Source organism: Sorghum bicolor, chromosome 4, assembly GCF_000003195.3.
Source record: "Sorghum bicolor cultivar BTx623 chromosome 4, Sorghum_bicolor_NCBIv3, whole genome shotgun sequence".
Lineage (NCBI taxonomy): Eukaryota > Viridiplantae > Streptophyta > Magnoliopsida > Poales > Poaceae > Sorghum > Sorghum bicolor.
In genome coordinates, this window is record NC_012873.2 from 618,787 (window position 1) to 642,822 (window position 24,036).

Genomic DNA, 24,036 nt, shown 5'->3' on the forward strand with positions numbered 1-24,036 from the left:
CAACAAACAAAATAACAAACAAAGAGGTCAAGCAAATTTCAGATGGAGGCTGTTACTTTTTCTAGATTTTAGCTCTCATTGCTTTATGTTCCTACATACACGTGTACATATCAAGTTTTTACATCATCCTCTTATGTGTTGTTGTGTTCTGTTCTATGCTGATGGCTGAAGGTCAAAAATATCACCCTACTTGGCTTACGGACTCTCTATTAGCCATACAGTTCTCTACATTATGTTACTTAGGATTCTCTCAGCAAACATGTGTTCTATTTTCTTAGCATATTATTCAGGCTTAAGTACCGAATGAGACTCAATCTATTAGGAGGGCTTCAGTTCTGGTCAGTTGAGACTGCATTTTCAGTAATAATAATTGACCAGATATTTCCTTTAGTTTCCATGTAATGGAGGCTATTGTATTTGCACTCAGTCTATAATTTAAGCAAATTTCTAAAAAAAATATATCCAAGTGGTGAGGAAAATCAATGATGCTTCAACAAAAGATCAAGCAACTTGCTGACAATGAAACTGATGTTAGTAATTGTATGAAAGATAGAAGAGGATTGATAATATTGGATTTTGAATATCTATCTTTAGCAATTTGTGGCCCTGAGTTTCTGATAGACTTCCACTTCTACAGGCTAGCCATGAAGGCATCTCTAATAGAGCGCATTTGTTAATAGGAAGCTTGTTTCTGAAGATGTGATTCCGTTCTTTAGGTCTCTGATTGTTCCTCAACCTCACAGTATTTGAATACTACTGCCAAAAGATTCATACTCAAAGAAGTCCAGTGCTCAACTATTTTGATCAGATTACCTGTCATCTGGAATGGGGCATCTCAAGTCATGAAATAGAGTTTAGCATTTCCTTTCTTATGAAATTGGTTTTTACGTAAGTTTTTGCATATTATTATATTCCATCTAGATGGTGTTCATCTCAGCATGCAAAGTAGAGTTTGCCATTTCCAGTTTTATGAAATTTGATTGCAGGTGGCCTTTTTACTCAAAAATGATTTCTTTAGTTTCGTGTACATTGTACATCTTGCCTCTCTTTGACGTTATGGACCAAATACCACACCTTTGATTTAACTGTTTAATATATAGTGCCACAATTTCTTCCATGCAACTCTTTATCATCGCACACTTACATAGTGACAAACTATTCTGTATTTTTAGCTTTGGCCATTGCAGGCAGAAGCACATCCAGGGCATAATATTATTGGATTTCTTCTAGGATCTGAAAGTAATAACAGGAGGTGACTACATGAAGTATGATCTATTATTGGAAATCTTATGATATTTTTGGAAGCAAATGGATAGCCAGTCTTTATAAGAACTTTCTGAATATGTGATGAACTATGTAATTTTTGGCACTGAATAATCAGAGAATGCACATAAAAGAGTGCAAATCCTTATATTAATATTTGTAAAAAAAACTGTACACATCCCTTGCTGATTTCCAAGAAAAATGGGGTTCGCTTTTATGACTTCCTTATGTATTGATGCCTACTTCAGTGTTCTACTTCATAGTCTATTTTTCAGTGCTCTTTCAGCTTGGGACAACAAGAAGCTCGTTAGGAAATTCAGAGGGCCTTTCTCCAGATCAACGCTATCAAGTTGGTCATATTTCACAATCAGTAAGATGCTCTCCACATGGTACTTCTCAAATGCATGTTAGCTTGACTCAGCAGCATGTGATTAATTTATTTAGATGATTTTTGTACAAACATGTATTGTTTGTCTATGAATAGGTGGGTATACCTTTAGCAGGATTCCTTACAGTTATTAGGCACAATATTTGTTGGTTTGTTAAGCTTCGGAAAGGCTACTGAAATATGTTTATTTCAGTGTCCATGGCATATTCTGGAAGTTGTTTAGTTTTCATCCCTACATTTATAGCTCATTTCCAGTTTTCCAAGAGTGTGGAAGGGTATCTACTATCTATATGAAATTGTCAGATTTGGCATCTTTGTTTGTCATGCATGTGCCTAACATAGCTCTCTTTCAGAGTTTATTAATATTCAAGTTTTTCAGGTCTTCTTTTTCTCTTCCTGATATTGGCAAGGGGTATATTAAATACCTACCATTTGCTTAGAGGTTTGCAAAAATTTGTTATGGTATTTTATATTGCTTTTTATTTCTGCAGCACTATTGGCACGACATGTGAATTCCTTGTTTTGAAGACTCCCTACCTTCAGTTCAGTTTTTTTTCTTACCTACATGCTTCCTAAACCAAATATATATGTAGTGATTTTGCTCTGTCATAGTATATAATATATGTATCAAGGGGAATATTCTTGGCAGCAATGAAGATAAGAGTGCACATGGTCGACCTCTAGCTCTACCTCTAGGTCTCTGTATATGTTGCACTTCCTAATTGTAAAGAAGATTTTGACTAGGAGGAAACTATTTCCATATATATAAAAGCATAACTCATGCTAAATTTTCTCAATAAATATAAATGTGAGAGCTATTTCATACAATCAACAAAGGAGTCATACCAAAATAGTTCTAAAAGGATTCAAATGTCATCCTTAATTTAATAGTTATGACTGCAGGTGCTAAACATTTAATTTCATAATAATTCTAAGGCCATTTAATCATCATCGTTGTCTGCATATTTTTCAGTGCAAATCCTATGAACTTAATTGCTACATTGGATCACACATACGCTTATTCTTTTATTTTGTATGATAAATATGCAGTTATCATAACGACGAAGCTACAATAACAATTATCAAGATGGATGGTCACCACTATGCAAATCTTACAGTAATTAACGACTCAGAGATTCAATCCATCAGTGCCCACATAGAAGAGAGAGCAGTGATTGCAAGGCTTCCACAGTCAGCAAGAGATATCATAGGGCACAAAGACTTAAAGGATGTAATCTAGGAAGAACTTCAGATTAATATCAAGGTAGAAGATATCTCACAGTACAACTCAGATTACATTATCATGCTAGACTCATCCAGTACAAAGACCATCCTCCTTGACAGAGGATTTCTCAAGGTTGGTTCCTTCATACTTCCACTGATCCCATGGGACAGAAGTTATGGTTCAACAATTCTCCCTCTTCAGACCCATCTTACAGATGCTCACAACCTAAATCCCCATTCACTCATAGCATCCAACAGTCAACACCTAACCATTTATATATATGGGCTTCCACCTCATCTCTGTTGTGAGTTCATAGTACGCCAGCTCCTTAAGAAAATATGCATCGTCCACAAAATAGCATTTACGCCAGCAAACCTGACATATTCAGTGGATGCTTACGGATCAGATATGTCTATACCGGAGATCACACATATAGGTGTCAAAAAAGAAACACATAATGGTAGTATTATCAGCATCTGGCCATTATGGTATGAAGTCATTACAGAGGACATGCATCCCAACCAACATGACCTATACTATTTAGAAAACACTGACAACTTTCGAGGTAACAACATTTACATTTACAATGTCTTTATTAAGTTTGAATGGTACTATCTATAATCATTATGACTACAACATTGGCAGGAGACTCTGATCTTGATAGTGAGCACCATAAAGAGGTCCAAAAACAGTACTATGAGCTTCAAGGTATACTCATATATTCCTTTGACAATATACATATAAAAAAATGTCGTAAAATACACACTCATACTATTGTGTTCTTTTCACAGATGGAAACAAAGAGACCACTTCCCAGTTAAATGGTACATCACCCACGTAACTTCTCTTATACTTTACATAGATTATCTTTAAGTACCATTATATACATACATAACACAATTATAGCTAACTTTACATACTCTCTGTATTCAATTATATATCAAAACAGAATACATCGCCGGGTATTCAGATGATTCAGGTAACCATTACAAACTTAATCTTTCACCTACAAGCATTTAACCAAAATCACTAACTCCTTTTTTTGGTATTATACCGGGGAAAAAATAAGCAGACTGGGAACCATATGTACCATGATCAGGTAATAAACGAAAACCCACCTCTGAATTCAAAATTAGGTCGAAAAAAAAAAATAGTCAACTTCTTCGAAAACCACAATGATCTAACATCCGTTTCTTGATAGGTACCTTAAGCACCAGGGAACACAAACATATTTGGCTAGCACACTTCAAGCAACCAAGGATCATATTCTGCGAGTCTGGAGCATATACACATAATATTATTGCTACTATATAATGCTTGCATCCTGTACATAAACACATATGTCATATTTCTGTTTATGTAATATCGTTGCCTACTCAAACCAAGAAACTATCCAATACTTAATGCATCCATCCTGTAAATACCTACAGATGTAATATGTTTTTATGCATGTAGCATATATAAATATCCGCTCTGTTAAAAACTCTGAATGTCCAACCTTTGTATTCTATATGAACCTATCCTCCCGCGCGATGGCGCGCAGGTTCCACTAGTTCTAATCCAGAATGCGTTACATCGGAGTTTTGCAACGAGGTTTAGGATCTAGAATAAGTTTGGAGTTCAATTATCATGTTATGTGTTCTAGCATCTTGTAATCAAACTTTATATCGATACCATGAATAACGCATTGAAAAATGAGAGACACACTGCTTTAACTTTATATCGATGCCATGACTAACGCATTTAATTACTATGTCATGTTTCTATTGTTTTTAATATTATATTTCAGTCACACTGCTTTAACTTGTCTATGCTTAAAAAACATAGGATTATGGAAACGATTTTTACTTTAAAATTAAGTAAAAGAAAGCTTTTATAGTGCGTTGTTATGCATTATTATACTTCATTACTTCTACAAAAAATAACTAATCAAGTGTAACAATAAATTCGAGTAGTGTATAACTCTCTTAGTGACGATAAATCAAGGTATGTTCGCAGCTTATCAACTGAATCTATCAGCTATTAAATAATATTTTTTTCTCATAAGTCAACAGTTTTTGCTATGGCTTATCAGCGAAACTGAGTTTGATGTTTCTCCTGACCTCAGCCGAGGCGATGTACTCGGTGTCGTGCACGGACACGAGGAGCGTAGGCCTCAGCCCTACACAACAATAGGAGTAGCACTGGCCTCTGTGCTGTGCATGTACAGGAGGAGCGTCGGGGTGAGACACGATGCGCGGTGACCGCCGTCGATGCTGCCTGCTGTTCGATGTGGTGGACAATACCAGTGGCAACATCATGCACCACTGCTCTCCCATCCTTCTGCCTTCGCGCAACGTATAGGCCTTATTTAGGTCCGGTTTAGATTGTAGATAAAAAATTTTTGGGTGTCACATCGAAGGTGTCGGAAGGATGTCGGGAGAGGTTTTTAGAAACTAATAAAAAAACAAATTACATAGCTCGTCAGGAAACTGCAAGACAAATCTATTAAGCATAATTAATCTATCATTAGCATATGTGGGTTACTGTAGTACTTAAGGCTAATCATGGAGTAACTAGGCTTAAAAGATTCGTCTCGTGATTCTCAACTAAACTGTGTAATTAGTTTATTTTTTTATGTACATTTAATGTTCTATGCATGTGTCTAAAGATTTGATGTGATGGATGAAAAAATTTTGGATGGGAAACTAAACAGGGCCTTAGTTGTGTGTAGCAATTTCGTTTTTATTTGATAAATATTGTCTAATTATGGAGTAACTAGGCTTAAAAGATTTGTCTCGTAATTTACAGACAAACTGTACAATTAGATTTTTATTTTTATGTTTATTTAATGCTCTATGCATGTGTCGTAAGATTCGATGTGATAAAAAATTTTAAAAAAATTTTGGTTTTTAGTGTAAACTAAACAAGGCCTTAGCCTCGGTGGCCTCATCGCAATCCATCCCTTCTACACCAAAGAGAAGCGCACGCTAAGCTGCGGCTGCTCGTCGGTGCACCCTCTCGTCCACACCTAATTGTGCCAATTGTGCCAGTGCTCCTCCCTTCCATGCGTAGTACCGCACGTGGGACACCGATGCGGTGGCGACCCAGGTCGATGAATAGATGAACACCGATGCGGCAACGCGCGGGGCATCGAATAAACTCATATTTTTTAAGGGAGCATCGAGAGTATAAGCTAGACTCGAGATAGGGCCTCATTTACTTTCCTAAATATGTTTGTAAAATGTTTTAGATTTCCGTCACATCGAATCTTACGGTACATACATGAAGCAATAAATATAAGTAAAGAAAGTAACTAATTATACAGTTTACATGTAATTTATGAGACGAATCTTTTGAGCTTAGTTAGCCTATGATTAGATAATATTTATCAAATACAAACGAAAGTGTTATTGTTCATATTTTGCAAATTTTTTTATAAGTAAACAAGACCTAGATGTGTTTCCATATGATAGTTTGATTGGGACTCTTGTACGGACACGGAAACCGTGATAAAACATATACCGATAGAAAAGGGCACACCAAAATATGAACAGACAAATAGGTTGAAATTTTGTCTCTTTATTATTAGAGCAACACCAACAGATATGTTATCTATGTTATCTAGGCTATTTTTACATTTTTAAAGCAAAAGTTAAACTCCAACAGGCTGATTTGCTAAAATAGCAAGTTTGCTATTCCTAAACTTTCGCTTGTCATATGTAGCATGACGTCCTCACTAGCTATCCTATACAAAGGCTGTTGTGGAACTCTATGATTTGGATGAGTTTTTTTATTTTACATAATGGCTAAATCTTGTAGTTTAGAATATAATTTTACCTAATTTCTTGGAGATGCTCTTAATATAGGTATAGATTTGACAAATATTATCCAATCATAGACTAATTAGGCTCAAAAGATTCGTCTCGCAAATTATAGATAAAGCGTATAATTAGTTATTTCTTTTATCTATATTTAGTGCTCCATGCATGTGCCGCAAGATTCGATGTGACGGAGAATATGAAAAGAATTTCAAAATATTTTAGGAACTAATATATGTATAAAGCTGCGAAATGTTGAGGAGGATAAGAAATTCTATAACACGAAAGTTCTATTGTTTTTTTTTTCGAAATTCGGTAATCGGAATACCGAAACAGGTTCTTCACCCGTAGTCCCCATCCCATTCTTTCTTGTTCTCTAAGAAGCTAACACCTGGCCCCGTCTCCCCTCTCCTCCCCCAGTTGTCATTCCGGCGGCTTCAGCTGAGCAAACGAGCGCCAGAAGTAACCCACGAAACCGCCCTAGGGTTTTGGAGAGAATCGGCGGAGACTTCGCCGTCGCCGCAGGAGCCCACCGCAGGATCCCACCGCTTCCCCACTTCTCCGGTAAGCCCCATTGTATTGCTCACTGCTTCTCATATTGTCCTGCTTAGACACCATCCATCATCGTGGATCGCGAGCAGAAGCCACGCGAGTATGACGACGTTGTGCTCGTGAACCAGATCGAGGCGCGGTACTCGATCGTCTTCTAGAGCTGTTCTGTCACAATGTTACCCATGTTTCTCGCCCTGGCCCGCTGGATTGGTGTATCCCCTTCGTTCATATATTATCTATCGCTTGATTGAGATCTCATGAGTGTCCAAATACCAGATTATGGAAATGCTCCCATCAAGCATTTTTAATATTCATTGAAGTAATAGATCCAAGTGGTGTGGTACATTGATTATCAGCTGTAATGGATATTTATTCATGATTTTGCAGTCACTTCCGGCCTGTTTCAATGAAGTAAATTCTAAGGATTTGGATTCCGTTTCCCCTATCCAAACTGACTGTTGGAAGTTGACGTGCTTTCCAGATTGCAAGTAAGTATGGACTAGGGAAAATATCCTTTTGTGTTATGTTAACAGGAACGTCTTAGTATCCAGTCTTGGTGTCATTTGGGTGTTATTGGGACAATGATTGCCTATTGTGACTATAGCTTATCCACAGTAATTGAAGCAGCCTGCTCTCCTTTCTATAAGGAAAATGTTGTTTTGATAAACACTATCAATTTTGATATTCTGTATGGTTACTGCTCCATCCTATTTGCCTGTACACTTTTTGTTTTGTTCTCAAGTATTTCCTCATGTTGTTTTGTTCTCAAGTATTTCCTCATGCCCACAAATTCATGGCTGACTGTTAGGATAACCTTGTGATTTTCTGGTTTGCTAACTTCAGATCAATTTTTTCTGCAGTTGTCTTGGTTAATCTTAGCTTATTGACAGAGATGGCTGACAATGGTAGTGCCAAAGGGGGATCTAGTGCCTATATAATGAATCCAGAGAACTTCAGTAAGCGGCTGAAGGTATTCTATGACCATTGGAACGAGCACAATTCTGATCTTTGGAGTTGCTCAGATGCTATTGTCATTGGTACTCCAGCACTTGACGACCCTCCGCATTTGAAATCCATAGCCCTGGAGATTTGGTTACTTGGATATGACTTTCCAGAAACAATAATTGTCTTCATGAAGAATCAAATACATGTTTTATGCAGTAAGAAGAAAGCAAATCTTATCGGGACCCTTAAGAAAGCTGCAAATGAGGCTGTTGGTGCTGACATTGTGTTGCATGTGAAAACCAAGAATAGTGACGGTTCTGACTTGATGGATGACATAGTGCGGGCTGCTCAGGCTCAATCAAAATCAGACAAGCCAGTTGTTGGACACATTGCCAAAGAGGTTGATGGGGGTAAACTGCTTGAAACATGGGCAGCAAAGTTATCTTCGTTTGGCATACAACCTGCAGATGTAACAATTGGATTTTCTGACCTCTTTGCTGTGAAGGACACCACAGAGGTCACGTGTGTGAAGAAGGCTGCTTACTTAACTTCATCTGTTCTGAAAAATTTTGTGGTTCCTAAGTTGGAGAAGGTTGTCGATGAGGAGAAGAAAGTCTCACACTCATCGTTGATGTTTGACACAATGAAGTCTATTCTTCATCCGCACTTGGTCAAGGTGAAACTGGAGCCTGATGATGTTGAGATATGCTACCCTCCAGTCTTTCAAAGTGGGGGTAAGTTTGATCTCAAGCCTGGTGCGTCTAGCAATGATGAATACTTGTATTATGATTCAGCAAGTGTTATCATCTGTGCACTGGGTTCCAAATACAGTAGCTATTGTTCAAATGTTGCCCGGACATATCTTATTGATGCTACCCCTATGCAGCGTAAAGCATATGAGACCCTTTTGAAAGCTCATGAAGCTGCTGTTGAACAAGTGAAACCAGGAAATCAGATGAGTGCAGTTTATCAAGCTGCTGTGGCAGTGGTTAAGAGGGATGCCCCTGAACTACTTCATAATCTAACAGAGTCGGCGGGAAATGGAATAGGCCTTGAATTCCGAGAATCTGGCCTAGATCTGAATGCCAATAATGATGGCAGGGTAAAACAGGGAATGGTTTTTAATGTCTCCCTTGGCTTTCATAACATCCAGGTAGAAACCACCACGGCTGAGAAGACAAAGCAGTATTCACTGTTGTTAGCTGATACAGTTTTAGTCAATGAAAGAGGACCAGAGATCTTAACAGCACCTTGCTCCAAGGCAGTCAAAGATGTCGCTTATGACTTCAGCAAAGATGCAGTTAAGATAGAGCGTATGAAAAAGATAATGAATATGAAAGAGAATATTAGAAACATTTGTATCTTTGCTCCAGGTCAAGCCAATATTGTGAAAGCACTATCATCTGAGCCTACACTTTTGGCTCCAGAAATGATGAGTGATGCAATTGCTACAGGAGAAGAACCTGTGGCACTATACTACAGACTGGGTAAAGGTCCCAGAGATACGTTTCTAGTGAATGTTATCCACTGTCCTGAAGTTACTGATTCATCAATGGAGTTTAATGCTTCACTCTCCATTGTAGATGGAGCATTTGTAAAAGTTGATTTAAATGAAGGGTTAACCCTCCAGTGTGAAAATTTTATTCGCCAAGCACTCTATGAAAGTGTAATACCCGTACTCTGTATTGATGTCCCTGATATATCAGGAGTTCTCAAAGATTTGAAAGAAGGTGAGCAAGTTGCTGAAGCTTATGAGGAAGAATTTTATTGCAAGTTATCAAAGCTTATAAAAGAAGCAAATGACATAGGGAATAAATATGAGAATAAGCTGCTTGATGATGTCACATTTGATCCCAGGAAAGCAAATGTATGTTTCTCTTCCTCTTCTTCTGGATGGGCATTTACCTTGGATGATTTTGCGAGATTTTGGTCACAAAAACTTGGTGTGGACTATTCTCTGTTGTTGGAAAGGTCATGGGGCGATAATTTCTATGATCCAGAAAGTAATAAATGGAGTACAGTGCACACCGAAACCTCTAAGCGAGGTTTTTCATACTATTGCACTAGCTTCATCATGACCATCTGTCAGCGCTGCCTCAAAGGTGACCTGGGGAATCTTGAAGCACTCTGCTTTGGTGATACAGTTAAAGTTCAACAACAATTTGTGGGAAAAGTGGGAATTCCTCTTTATAAGGATTTCATTAAGAAATTTCTACCAGCCGGTAGAACTTTTAGTAGAATGATCATTTGGAAGCTCCCGTCTGTGCAAAGAGCTCAACAGTACCGATTTGACCATCTGTACAGTGGGCCAATCAATGATGAATGTGCAAGAGCTATTAGTAAGTGCGACTCGAAAGGTCCGCTGATGCTATACATATCAAAGATTGTTACTGATGCTAAAACACATGAACCAATTGCCATTGTTCGTGTGTACTCTGGAACTGTTTTGGCTGGTACGATAGTCAATATCTTGAGTCCTGCAGCTGAAGAGAACGATGCGGTTAGACAGAGCGTTAAAATTGATCCAATTATGTGGATAGGAAAAAGACAGCAGCAGGTTAAAACTGTCCATTGCGGCAATGTTATTGGGCTGAGGGGGATTCATCAGCTTGCTGAAGTGGGTTGCACACTGATACCACAAAACTTGAAGACGACTTTTCGCATTAGACCAATCAGCTTTTATCTCACGAACAATATGCAAATAAACGATGTGACTTTAGGCTCAACATGTGAAAACCAAATGAACCCAAGTAATGGCACACCTTTTTCTCTGCCATATGCAGTATATAGTGGCCTCTTTTCTCACCAGCGCGAAGGTATGTTTTGGTTTTGGAGACTCCATTGTAACAATACAGGAGGTATCTTAGCAGATGATATGGGCCTCGGTAAAAGCCGTCAGGTCTCTGCTTTCCTACGGGGCCTATTCAATTCAAATTTGATTAGCAAGGCTATAATTGTTGCACCGCTAAGTGTTATATATAACTGGAAACCAGAGTTAACAAAAGTTGGTCTTCAAAGCAAAATGTGAGTTAGTCAAATGTTAAGTGTGAGTTTATCTAATGTTTAAGTGTGAGTTTATACCACTGTAATTGCTTTTATGTTTCAGGTTCACTGAAGGTAACTCTAAAATCCATCTAGCTGCCCTAGAAAATGTTGGAAAGGTTAGTACGATTTTGACTTTGCTCAGCACATTATTAATTTTCAAGGGGCTAGTCGAGCACTAAATCACTTCCCTCTCTCTCCTGCAGGAAGGTGGTATTGTTTTGACTACCTATGAGACTATCCGTGACCATAAGCAGAAAATATCAGATAGGCTTGGTACTGTAGACTACATCTTTGCTGATGAAGGTCACAGAATAAAAAATAAATATGCGGGTGTTTCCAAAGCACTTAAGAAGATAAAATGTGACCACAGGATTGTGGTCACCGGGACACCCATTCAAAACAACTTAATGGTAATATCTGCATTCTTCCCCTTCACCATACTGCTCTAAATCCAACTGCTAAATTGTTTCCTTGTGCAGGAATTTTATACCTTAATGAAGTTGTGCAATCCAACATTGCTGGGCAAAAAGAAGGAATTTAAGGAGAATTTTTTATTACCTATCGATCGTGGAAAGTTCAAAGGATCAACTCCTAGTGCGAGACAACAATCCATTGAGTGTTCAGAGGTTAATTATTTCTGACAATTATTCTGTTATGTTTAATATTTGTTACACGTTTATCTTCTCAGATCTAGTTTTTATTTGGTATTTTTATATCTAGTGTACTATAACTATATGCCAGCCACACTACCCATAGGTCCCCACATAACCCTCCACACCCTGCTCCACACACACACCCCACAGTGATTCAACTCCTGTCCTAAGGTTGTTCTGTTTGAGGAGATCCAAAACTTATTTCCAAGAAGACAAGAATTTAAAATTTGTTTTCTGATGTAAGGCTGACTTCAGATCTAACTTTGTGAAAATTGTAACACCAAAGAGCTCCTTTGTTCTTAACTGTTATAGCATTCAGCCTGAGTGTACTTAGGGTTCTTTTCCCCCTCTTTTATATTCTTCTATAATATAATGATATGCAGGCCAAAAGGGCTCCAGCTGTGAGTATCAAACCAGCTGATTTTCTATTTCAGTTTTGTACTGTGGTGAGTATTTATATGACATGGAGTTATCTGGTACAGCACCTGGTAACTGCTCCACACCATTTTTTTAAAAAAACTGCTCCACACTAGCGGTTGGGATAGGATCAAAATAAGATATTCAATAGCCATGTCATGCTTTGTAAAACCTGTAATGGGGGCTTTGGAGTTTTTCTTGTGTTGAGCTTCATTCATTGTGCTTAGGCCTGAGAATGATTTGCATCACACCTTTCACCACACAGAAAACAAAAGCCATTTGCTTTTCTTTAATCCCTCAACTGCCAGTGTGTTGGGGGAAAATATTTGGTGTGACATCAGTTTTGATTGGGGGATGAGATGTCCTGAGCTCTGGTAGTTTTGATTGGGGATTTGGTTTGGGGATGAGATGTCAGTTTTGTCTGGGGATTTTGTTGGGGATGAGATGTCCTACGCTCTGGTCTTTTGAATTTCCATTTACCATCCAAGACCTGCTTCTGTATCTTGGCCAACATAATAGCAAGATGCATAGTTTCCAGTTGAGGGTTCAGACCCTTAATTCCCCTTAGTGAACTGATAAACAAAGTACAGCTCATCAAATCCACTATTGTGCATAGAAATGTCGTACTGTCAGCATAATCTTCCCCAGGCCATCCTGCTTACATTCCAGCAATGGGGTGAGGGCAATTGTGTTATCATAGAGACCAAACTGGGACTGAACATAAGATAAAAACTGAGCCCATGTTTGATTAGGATGTTGTTTCTTGTGGAACTCGATGGTTGGGTGTGTACTGATTATGTGTGCCAGTGGTGCGATTGGAGGGTGATGACAGTGAGGGTGAGGATAAGGTGGTGAAGTGGGAAAACTGAAATTTATCCTGAGGACTCACACAAACGGCCCATCTGCTGCTTGGTCTGTACCTTCAAACCATCTGTTGATTTTGACACACCAAACCAGCTGGAAGATCAACTTGGTGCCGGAGTTGTTGGTGAGACAAACCAAACTCACTGACAGGAAGCTCCACATGACTTCCCAGCAACCCTGCACTGTGATTGATGACTCTCAAATCCATACCAGGTTGGGTGGGAATTAAGGGACACAACTCAAATGCCCAGACCGTACTCTGGGATTCCTCGAAAATCCGCAGTCCACTGCCACTGACGCCGCTGAAATCCCACCCTACGAGTGAATGGCTGCCCAGGCCTGCCGGAATCCCATGGGATTAATAATAACCGCTGCAGGCCACTCACACTGCCAGTATGCCCCACACTACTCTCCACACGCAGCTGGATACACCCTGATTGATTCTGCCAATCTCCCTGCATTTTGCTCCTTCCTAGTACTGCCTGAACTGAACACAGGGGCTAGCTCCTTCAAAAACATAACAGTTCTTCCAAATTTCTTAGAATGATCAATGTATTGAGTCCCTTAAAAATATTTTTCACAGGAATTAAACAAATTGGTTTCTCCATTTGTTTTACGAAGAAGCAAAATGACTTTGAAGGATTCTGGGAGGATAAAGGCCAACAAGTATGAGGTGATTGTCTGGGTGAAACTAAGTGCTCATCAGGTGAATAATATATATATATATATATATATATATATATATATATATATATATATATATATATATATATATATATATATATAATATTACATATTTGTGTGGGGTGTGTGGGTGGGTGTGTATGTATGTATAGCTTGTCAGCAAATTTACATTAACCTTTGGACCTGTTTTACTTGGTTTTGTTTCTTTGTGCAGGCTAACCTTTATAAGGCCCTCATGGGTGACCGCAAACCCAGGTCGAGGAAACATGGTGGAGCTTTCGAAATTTCAAAAGTAAGCCTTCGCAATGCATCATTTTTGCCTGCTGTTGAGGATGCATCATTTCCACTGACTCCACTGGCATGTTTCTCTTTCTGTATATAGGTGGCAAAAAGCCTTTGTTTGGATCCCAGTATCATTGGAACGACAAGTGCCAAGAATATTTCAGAACAATTTAATAGCACCTTAGTGAAGACAATCACCACAACAAATAGAGAGTTCACTTCAAGTAAATTGAGCTTTCTGCTATATTTCCTGGTAAGTTTTTGATAAGTGTCTTTCTAATTCATGTAGTGTTATTTAGAAATAACCACCTAATTTTATTGTGCCACAGCCCCTTCTCCTGAATGATAAACACAAAATTCTTGTGTTTTCGACCTCCCCAGAAATGCTACGAGTCCTTGAGGTAACCTCATTACCTTCATGGGATTCCTTCCCATACCTGCCCCCTTCTATCATCACACACACAACAGGTGTTTAAAACTAGCAAAAAAGATAAAGGGAACTAAGCACAAGTGTTACACCATCAAGATCACTCCATGGTCTATTTATAATTGGTACATATATAAACAAATGTTTAATATTTGTAATTGCAAACAGGAAGCTTTATCTGCCAAAATTAATGAAGAGATTATAAGGATGGATGGGACCACGACTTGCGAAGACAGAGTCAAGCTTATTGATGTGTGCACCCCCCCCCCCCCCCCCCCCCATTTTTCTTGATTTCCATTTGTTCTTTTTGTATTGATTGTCACGCTTACTTTTTTTGGTAGAATTTTCAACGGAAGGATGGACCACCTCTATTCCTTCTTACTACGAAAGTAGGCGGAGTGGGAATTAACTTAACTGCAGCATCCCGGGTTATAATAATAGATCCTTCAGATAACCCATGGTAGTACTAATCCTATTTACAAAACATGTTGCTGCACTATTTTCTCAATACTAATATTGTTGTTAACAGTGATGATAATCAAGCGGTTGATAGAACATACAGGATCGGACAAGTAAGAGATGTTATTGTGTATCGCCTCGTCACATGTGGGACAATAGAAGAACATACATATAGGCAACAGGCAAGATGTTCTTTTCTTAATTTATTGTTTCATGTCATGTTTGTATTTACAAGGAAGTTATCTTTTCGATTTTTCCATGTCATATAATTGTGCCAAATTGATAACTGCTACAGAAAATTGTTGAGAGTTAATTTTTTTGTCATCTGTATGCGTTTGGTGTGAGTTAAGTTTTGTCATTATGCAGACTTTAAAAGTTGAAACTTCAAATGATGTTTTAGAAGGTAAACATTGTGAGCGAAAAATTTCTGAGAAGGTACTCTCTCTCTCTCTCTCTGTGTGTGTGTATATATATATATATATATATATATATATATATATATATATATAAAGAACCTCAAGATTAACTTTTTGAGAATTGTTAAGTATTGGACAATGGTTTTGGGAAATTTCCTCTCTTTTTTTGTTTGTTTGTGCTACAGCAAGGACGCGTTTTATGTGTCCCAGTCCAGGGTTATGATGTTTCACAAACGCATTTGGAACTGGTTAAAATGTATGGCAATACATTTGAAAGGTTAGAAGTTACATCTACTTTCCTTCTTGTTGCATGAAGAAGGGATCATATCACCATTATATTTATAGTTTCTTCATGGAAACACGTTTCAGCTCCTCAGAGTTGAAGAGAGATGTTGATTTGGTTAAGAAGCATCGTTCTATCTTTGATGTATTTAACCAGAGTGCCATCTGTTTGTTACCAAAAGATGTGCCTTCTTGTCCACAGCCTCCATGTCGTTCAGATCGTGTACACAGTGTATGGACTTTATCCTGAATTTTATTCTATTGTGTGCACTGTAATTTTTCTCAGAGCTGATTTAAGTGAATATCTATTCCAGCAATATGGTGTGGGTTTATTACCAAAAGAGAAAGGTGGGTGAAATAAAGTTTTTTTTCTCTCTGCGAACTGAAACCCCTTTACCAACACTTATTCCCTCTTCTATGTGTCATCAAACAGGAACCCAAGTTATGGATTGTTCAGGCAAAACATGCAGTAAACCAACAGCATCCAGCAAAACTGTAAGTATTATATACATGTTGCTATTTATGTTGCCAACGGGAGTATCTCTAGTTCTTGCGCTTGGTGGTTAGCAGGGTGGATGGTGATGTCCAGGATTTATTGGCTTGGGCACTAGGGTAGTAAGGTGCAAGGGGGCACAGGAGAACCTTTGGAGGGCAATGCAACCAATCTAATTATGCTGGGAAAGATCCGAGCCTGTAGTGCTTGGTCTCCGGCTGGTTCTGCTGTGTCAGTATTTGCTAGCTCCAGTTTTATGCTGAAATGGATGAAACAGGGTGGGACAGCTGGATAGGAAGAAAGATGATGTGTCAGGCTGCCCATGTCAATCAAATTTCACCACCTCTAGTCTGCCACATAACCTCTTGTTGTATATCTCTATAAGCTCCTTTTCCAAAGAGTATCTTCTCCATTCCATATCCATCAGACTTATTCTATCCGCTTTCTAATCTAAGTCCTTGATGATAAGTAAAAGATCCTGTTTTTTTCTTCTTCATATCACCTCCCAATTATTGTTCCAACCTCTTAGACTTCTTCTTAGCCTAGTAGCAATTTTTTGCCAATAGTCAATCCCCCTAAGTTTCTGTTTGTCAGGCCATTTGGACAACATCCACTCTCTGAAACCTTCTTGTCTCACCCAGGCTGCTTCAAACCTAAATTTTTTTGATCTGATGTCTTTAAATGTATCCACCTCTAGCAAAGGATTGTGATCTGACCTTATCCTAGTGATAGAATGAGCAGTAACTAGAGGAAAATGGGCCTCCCAACTAGCATTCATGAAAACCCTGTCCAGAACAACCATTATTGGGTTGACTTGCTTGTTTGTCCAAGTATGAAGTATATTGTCCACCACCTCTATGAATTTCTCTCAGGCCAGTGTTAGCTACAAACTCATTAAAGGCGAACATCTGTTGAGAGTTCACATTGCCTGATGATTTCTCTTCAACTCTTCTGACTTTTTGGTTGTTCTCTACCCTTCCTAAATGAATCCATCCTCAATCCTGATTTGGAATGCACTTGAGGGATTTATCCTTTCAGCCAATGCAGACAACATTGTTTTCTTGCAAGAAACTAAGGTCGCTAACATAAGTCAACACATTTTCCTCTCCATGTTTGGTTCTGCATATGATAATTATGTTGCTTTACCGGCTAATGGTACTAGAGGAGCTCTTGGGCACATGAAGATAAACTTTTGTTCCTGCAAGAACGTAGAGATGTTAGGGCACACTTTGCAGGTCAGTTATTAGCAGGGGATTTTAATTGAGTTTACCAAGCTGTTTACAAAAACAAATGCCCAACCTGAACAGAGCTACGATGGATAGAGAGAAAAAACTAGTCCAAGGGGTAGATTGGGGGTTAAATATAACAAATGTTATGTAGACCCCTAGAATACATTCAGGGTTAAGTATAACACATGTTTAGCAAGGGGGCAAAACAAAAAGGAAATATCACCTAGTTAGGTGGACTGTTGTGTGCAAGAGCAAAAAGAAAGGCGGTCTAGGCATCAAAGACGTCAGGAATGAACTCTTTTCAAATTGTGTGAACAGAAAGATGCCTATGTTCACCAAGTGATGGTTAGGGATGTCCAACCCACTTTCACCAGATGGCTAACTGAACTAAACAATGAATGGTTGAAAATTTTGGAAGACACTAACAACATCAAATTAGTAGACACTAACAACATCAAATTAGGATTGTGTGGGCTGGAAATCAGGGAAAGCTGAAAATTTTTCTGTTAAATCCACTTGACTCTCAATGAGAGTGGCCAATCTTTCAAAAACATATGGAAAAGCAAGCTTCCTGCAAAAATTAAGATTTTCTTGTGGCTAATTGAAAATAATGCTATTCTAACAAAAGACAACATGTTAAGAAGACAATGGAAAGGTGATCCTGCCTTTTATTACTGTCTTATTAGTGACACTAGTACCCATTGCTTTATATCTGTTTTCAGTTATTTGGTCGGTAGTTGCTATTGGGTGTGACAAATGGTTGCCAGGGGGCAGAAAGTTTTATGCACTTGGCATTGCAGCAATTTGCTGGGCCATTTGGAAAGCCAGTTTTGTGGCAAGTTGTTAAAGAATCTAACTGAGATCTTATGCCATCCATGAATCCTATTGAGATATTATGCCATCCATGTGCTATTCCACAGGTGGATGACCAAGATGGGGATGACGATTAGGAGATTACCAAGAATTGGCGCATGTTTTGTTTCTTTTCTTGCAAACTGTGATGTTTTTGCTGCTGGTTCTGGATGTAGCCACTGCATTTGATAGAATTTGCTCCTTGGACAAACTGTGATGTTTTTGCTGCTGGTTCTGGATGTAGCCACTGCATTTGATAGAATTTGCTCCTTGGAACAATCTAAAAACTACTTACATTTCCGTTGCTTCAGTAATGGCAAAGGTACTACTTGAGAATAATCTTATCTAGTCCTACCAACAGTGGACACGCCGAGGGCCAGAGAGGATCTTACAGATGCTATTTGTAATTGTATCATATCTACACCCTGTTTACATCAATAATTCAATGTATATTAGTTCACATCCCGCCTATATCCTTGGCCAATGTTCCACGAGGCTCTATTAGGCTAGGCGAAGGGCATTTTTTTATTTTTAGTTTTAGCCCTTTTTTAAAACAATTTTCAAATTTGACATCTAATTTTTTTTTTTCAAATCTAACCCTTTATGTGGTACTTAAAGAGAGGGGTAATCCTAACTAAAGATAATTTAGCTAGGAGGAATTGGCGGGGAGACAAATTGTGTTGTCTATGTTATCTTCCAGAAACAATTCAACATCTTTTTTTTTTTATTGCTACTATGCCAAATTTTTGTGGCGCGCTATTCATATTCTTTATAGTATTGTTTCGCCCACTAGTATCATGTTTTGTTTGACTCTTGGTCGAAACAAGGGAATAAGAATTTAAACATGTTGTTATTAACAGCAGCATCAGCTTTACTGTGGGCACTGTGGATATCGAGGAATGAGATAGTTTTTGATAAATGCAAACCTAAATTTTTTTTGCAGGTACTTTTCAGAGGAACTCACTGGCTGCGTCAATGGGCGAACTTACAACGGCGTGAAGGCCTGAAGGAGCAGCTCCTTTCAGTAGCAGTTCACCTAGAGATGTCGGCTTTAGCGTTTTTTACGGCTTTAGCGTTTTCTAGTTCCAATGATTGACTTGCACATAGATATGTTGGTTATATTTAGTCAAAACCTTTTCTTGTTCCAGTGGTCGTTTGGTCAAACTGTTTTTTCAGCCGGATTTGGGTCAGTTGGGTTAGTTGGTGTTGTAATAATTGGTCTTATTCTATCTACGGATAGGACGAAGCCGGATTTTATTTTTTATTAAAAAAACCCTTTTGATCGCTCTACTATGGTCTTGTTTAGTTCGGAAACGAAAAGTGAAAAGTTTTCGGTACTGTAGCATTTTCGTTTGTTTGTGATAAATATTATCTAATTATAGACTAACTAGGATCAAAAAATTCGTCTCGTGATTTCCAGCTAAACTGTGTAATTAGTTTTTGTTTTCGTCTATATTTAATATTTCATGCATGTGATATAAGATTCGATATGACGGAGAATTTTGAAAATTTTTTGGTTTTCGGAGTGAACTATGCATTTGTATTCTGCCACGCCATGCATTGCGGCGTGGTAGAGCCGCTGACGTGAGATATAATTGGGCAGTTCCTCTACCGCGCCACAGATCTTGGCGCGTCAGGGTCTGGCTGCGTTGCTGGCTGCTTTGTGCGTGTGGTGTTGTGCGCACGTCGGGTTGTGTGCGCGTGTATACGTGTGATTGTGTGTAGCTGCAGCTATAAGCGGGCACTTTGGTCTTATTTAGTTGCAAAAAGTTTTACCAAATAAACACTTTAGTATTTTCGTTTGTATTTAGTAAATATTATTCAATCATAATTAATTAATTAAGTTCATAACTTATAAATTACAGATAAATTGTATAATTAATTATTTTTTTATTCTATCTAATGCTATATATAATATAATGCAAGATTAGATATGACGAGCATCTTAAAATGTTTGTATTCGATGTTTGATGGGGCTCACTCTTTCCTTACTGTAGCATCATTAATTTGACTGGACAGGTGTGTGCTTTTCACCTGTATGTATGGTTCAGATTTGCATCAATTGATAACTATAAATTTTCTCCTACACCCCATCTTGTTTAGTTGCAAAAATTTTTGGAAAATTAACACCTTAACATTTTCGTTTATATTTGACAAATATTTTTCAATCATGGACTAACTAGACTTAAAAGATTCGTCCCGTCAATTTTAGTCAAACTGTGCAATTAATTTTTATTTTCGTCTATATTTAATACTCTATACATGCGTCTAAAAATTTGATATGACGGGAAATCTAAAAAATTTTACAAAATTTGTTGGGAACTAAACAAGGCCTAGAGCATTTCTTCAGAAATAAAAGAGCAAGGAAGTAACAAGAATCTGTTAATCATTCTGATTTGTATGTAATAAAATGTTGTCTAATTATGAAGCTTTAAAAGAATCATCTTACAAGCTACATAATTATTTTTTTATGTATATTTAATATTATATATATATTAATTCGATAGGATAAAAAATCTTGAAAAGTTTTACAAACTTTTAAAAAATAAACAAGGCGCAGCAGACACAGTAGCAGAGGCAGCAGGACGCGCAGAAGCAGGTGCAGCAGGCGTGCAGGTGCAGCAGGCAAAGACACACTCTAAGGCTTTGGGCCTTGTTTAGTCCCCCGTCACATCGAATCTTTAGACACATGCATAAAGCATTAAATATAGACAAAAGTAAAAATTAACTGCACAGTTTGGTCGAAATTGACGAGATGAATCTTTTGAGCCTACAACCTAGTTAGTCCATGATTGGACAATATTTGTCAAATACAAACGAAAGAGCTACAGTATCGATTTTGCAAAATATTTTGGAACTAAACAAGGCCTTGGTCGACTTGTTTTAGGCCCTGTTTAGATTGAGTTTGAAAAATCTTTGGATGTCACATCGGATGTGTCGGAAGGATATCGGAAAGGGTTTTTAGAAACCAATAAAAAAACAAATTACATAGTTCGTCAGGAAACTGCAAGACAAATCTATTAAGTATAGTTAATTTATCATTAGCACATGTGAGTTATTGTAGCACTTAAGGCTAATCATGGAGTAACTTGGCTTAAAAAATTCGTCTCACAATTTTCAATCAAACTGTATAATTAGTTTATTTTTTTATCTACATTTAATGTTCCATGCATGTGTCCAAAGATTCGATTGGATGGATGAAAATTTTTTAGATGAGTAACTAAACAGGACCTTAAGTTCCTAAAAATTTTCAAGATTTTTTATCATATTAAATTTTTACATATATATATATATGAAGCATTAAATATAAATAAAAAATAACTAATTATACAATAACTAAATCTAATTTATGAGATAAATATTTTTGAATCTACTAATAGTTAGTTTATAGTTAAATAATAATTATTAAATACAAACGAAATTATCACGATACCCAAATCTAACCTTTTTATTAGTAGTAGTGTGCACAGCAAGGCGAGGTGACGTGACGGTACTGGTGCAGTGCTACTGGCTGAGGCGTTAGACCCTGTACTAATAAAAAAGTTAGCTCGTCAGTAAAGACGATAAATTTTTTAGATGTCACATCGAATGTATGTTGGGAAGAGTTTTAAGAAACTAATAAAAAAACAAATTACATAGCTCGTCAAAAACTGCAAGACAAATCTATTAAGTATAATTAATTTATTATTAGCATATGTGGGTTACTGTAGCACTTAAGGTTAATTATAGAGTAACTAGGCTTAAAAGATTCGTCTCGCGATTTTCAACCAAACTGTGTAATTAGTTTATTTTTTATCTATATTTAATGTTTCATGCATGTGTCTAAAGATTCGATGGGATGGATAAAAAAATTTTGGGTGAGTAACTAAACAGGGCCTTAGATTGGAGATAAAATTTTTTTGGTGTCACATCGGATGTGTTATAAGGATATCGGGAGGGGTTTTTAGTAACTAATGAAAAAACAAATTACATAGCTCGTCTAGAAACTGGAAGACAAATTTATTAAGTATAAATAATCTGTCATTAGCATATGTGAGCTATTGTAGCACTTAAAGCTAATCATGGACTAACTAGGCTTAAAAGATTTGTCTCGCGATTTCAAACCAAACTGTGTAATTAGTTTATTTTTTATCTACATTTAATGTTGCATGCATGTGCCCAAGATTTGATGAGATGGATGAAAATTTTTTGGGTGGAAAACTAAACAGCCTTATTGAGTACGCGAAATTTTTTTGTTGTAGCTACTGTAGCACTTTTATTTATATGTAACAATTATTATCTAATTATGGAGTAACTTGGCTTAAAAATTTTTCTCGCAAATTACAGACAAACTGTGCAATTTGTTTTTATTTTTATCTATATTTAATGCTCCATACATGTGTACAAAGATTCGATGTGATGGGAAATCTTGAAAATTTTTGGAAACTAAACAAGGGCCTTGTTTATTTCCACCTCAAAACTCAAAATTTTTTAAGATTCTGCATCACATCGAATCTTTAAACGCATGCATGGAGTAATAAATATAGACGAAAATAAAAACTAATTACACAGTTTGGTTGAAATATACGAGACGAATCTTTTGAGCCTAGTTAGTCCATGGTTGAACAATAATTACCACAAACAAACGAAAATACTACAGTGTCGCAAATTTTTTCTCTTCACCAACTAAACACGGTCAAGGCCTGAACCTGCCTCCTACACGGTAGTCAGCTATGCACCGAGTGCGTGAGCAGTAGCTCCTGACACAAATTTGACTTGATTTATACAAAACACATGTAATATTTATATCTTCAAATAAATTTATTAAAAAATAAATTAAAAGAACTTTCTAATAATATTAATTATATACTATAGTATTAATATTTATAATATATTTTATTTAAACTTATTTCTTAGAAAACATAAACGATAATTATTTTGGATACAAGAAGTATAATACAACTTTAATATATGTAACCATACATACGCACACAACAGTGGCGAACCCAAGATTTGACCAAGACTAGGGCCAAATCCTGATGGTCAAATTCTAGTGGCCAAAATCCAAAAGCTACAACCTATAGTATAGTTTATAGGATCATATATATACCCACGTGTATCATAGAAAATAAATTTCTCAAGCAAAGTTTGCAAATGTAGAGAAATTCTTAAACTATATAATTAATAGTACATACAATAGCTTACCCATTGTCTAGTGAAGATTTGTTGCATTCGCCTCTTCCACCTCTATGTCCTTAATAACAACTCCTAGTTTGGACAAAACATAACAGTTAATAAGAACAGGGACAACAAAGAACTTAATTTTATTGATTAGTAGGTGAAATCAAGAGAAAAAATAACTAAACTGCTGAACTGAAGAAATACCTTCATTTAACTCACTCATGCCTTCAGCTTCTGGACAAGGGTGGATCAGGGGCTCCCTGGTGGCTTCACCGAATCACTGTCGAGGGGGTGAGCCGGGCAGCCGGCCAGGCCACGCCCTACGCCCCAGCCCCTGCGGCGCTGCCTGCCTGCGCCTCGGTGGCCGCCGCAGCCGTGAGCTGGCGTCAGGGGGCCTGCTCGGCTGCTCCCTGCGAGGCCGTGAACAGGCACCCACAGGCCACGACCACGCCCTGGCTGCGAGCCTGCGACCGCGAGGAGGAGGCACCGAGAAAGGAGGAAGGCGCAACAGGAGCCTGGCCGCCTGTCGTGCCGCCTCGGTCGAGCGAGCGCAGCTGCGGTCATGTGGCGGCGTCGGGTGAGCCTGATCGCCTGATTTTC

At 37.8% G+C, this 24,036-nt stretch overlaps 2 protein-coding genes and 1 long non-coding RNA gene across 6 annotated transcripts; 2 read left to right on the forward strand and 1 right to left on the reverse strand.

The window, feature by feature from the left end:
- Nucleotides 1,173-4,428, forward strand: LOC110434643. Its single transcript, XM_021459137.1, has 8 exons — nucleotides 1,173-1,633; nucleotides 2,031-2,093; nucleotides 2,702-3,441; nucleotides 3,522-3,584; nucleotides 3,668-3,700; nucleotides 3,826-3,855; nucleotides 3,949-3,975; nucleotides 4,078-4,428. Exons 3-7 carry the CDS (start codon nucleotides 2,955-2,957, stop codon nucleotides 3,969-3,971), a joined length of 636 nt encoding a protein of 211 aa, XP_021314812.1. The 5' UTR covers nucleotides 1,173-1,633; nucleotides 2,031-2,093; nucleotides 2,702-2,954; the 3' UTR covers nucleotides 3,972-3,975; nucleotides 4,078-4,428.
- LOC8085181 lies at nucleotides 7,037-19,567 on the forward strand. Of its 3 annotated transcripts, none has more exons than XM_021459195.1 (19): nucleotides 7,037-7,240; nucleotides 7,616-7,716; nucleotides 8,089-11,197; nucleotides 11,280-11,334; nucleotides 11,422-11,628; nucleotides 11,698-11,844; nucleotides 13,736-13,858; nucleotides 14,051-14,128; nucleotides 14,219-14,371; nucleotides 14,448-14,519; nucleotides 14,714-14,797; nucleotides 14,887-15,005; nucleotides 15,075-15,186; nucleotides 15,371-15,439; nucleotides 15,606-15,697; nucleotides 15,790-15,934; nucleotides 16,017-16,050; nucleotides 16,136-16,197; nucleotides 19,220-19,567. In XM_021459195.1, the coding sequence occupies exons 3-19, from the start codon at nucleotides 8,121-8,123 to the stop codon at nucleotides 19,370-19,372; spliced, it is 4,782 nt and encodes a 1,593-aa protein (XP_021314870.1). In that variant the 5' UTR covers nucleotides 7,037-7,240; nucleotides 7,616-7,716; nucleotides 8,089-8,120; the 3' UTR covers nucleotides 19,373-19,567. The 3 variants fall into 3 exon arrangements, with proteins under 3 accessions (XP_021314870.1, XP_021314871.1, XP_021314872.1); XM_021459196.1 differs by having other exon boundaries at nucleotides 13,736-13,825; XM_021459197.1 differs by lacking the exon at nucleotides 19,220-19,567 and adding an exon at nucleotides 18,345-18,736.
- Nucleotides 10,578-24,036, reverse strand: LOC110434651. Of its 2 annotated transcripts, XR_002452271.1 has the most exons (5): nucleotides 23,641-24,036; nucleotides 23,461-23,523; nucleotides 21,721-21,802; nucleotides 17,342-17,393; nucleotides 10,578-10,656 (listed from the first exon to the last, which is right to left on the reverse strand). It is a non-coding gene; the product is annotated as an uncharacterized LOC110434651 (long non-coding RNA). The 2 variants fall into 2 exon arrangements; XR_002452270.1 differs by lacking the exon at nucleotides 10,578-10,656 and having other exon boundaries at nucleotides 17,272-17,393.

Bases quoted from the DNA above. Each gene is read 5' to 3' on its own strand.
- LOC8085181 (XM_021459195.1), top strand. From the start codon at position 8,121: ATGGCTGACAATGGTAGTGCCAAAGGGGGATCTAGTGCCTATATAATG. The intron at 11,198-11,279 runs GTGAGTTAGTCA...TTTATGTTTCAG, and splicing joins GTTGGTCTTCAAAGCAAAAT to GTTCACTGAAGGTAACTCTA. The intron at 15,006-15,074 runs GTAGTACTAATC...TGTTGTTAACAG, and splicing joins GATCCTTCAGATAACCCATG to TGATGATAATCAAGCGGTTG.
- LOC110434643 (XM_021459137.1), top strand. From the start codon at position 2,955: ATGCTAGACTCATCCAGTACAAAGACCATCCTCCTTGACAGAGGATTT. The intron at 3,442-3,521 runs GTAACAACATTT...CAACATTGGCAG, and splicing joins AAACACTGACAACTTTCGAG to GAGACTCTGATCTTGATAGT. The intron at 3,856-3,948 runs GTAACCATTACA...AAAAATAAGCAG, and splicing joins CGGGTATTCAGATGATTCAG to ACTGGGAACCATATGTACCA.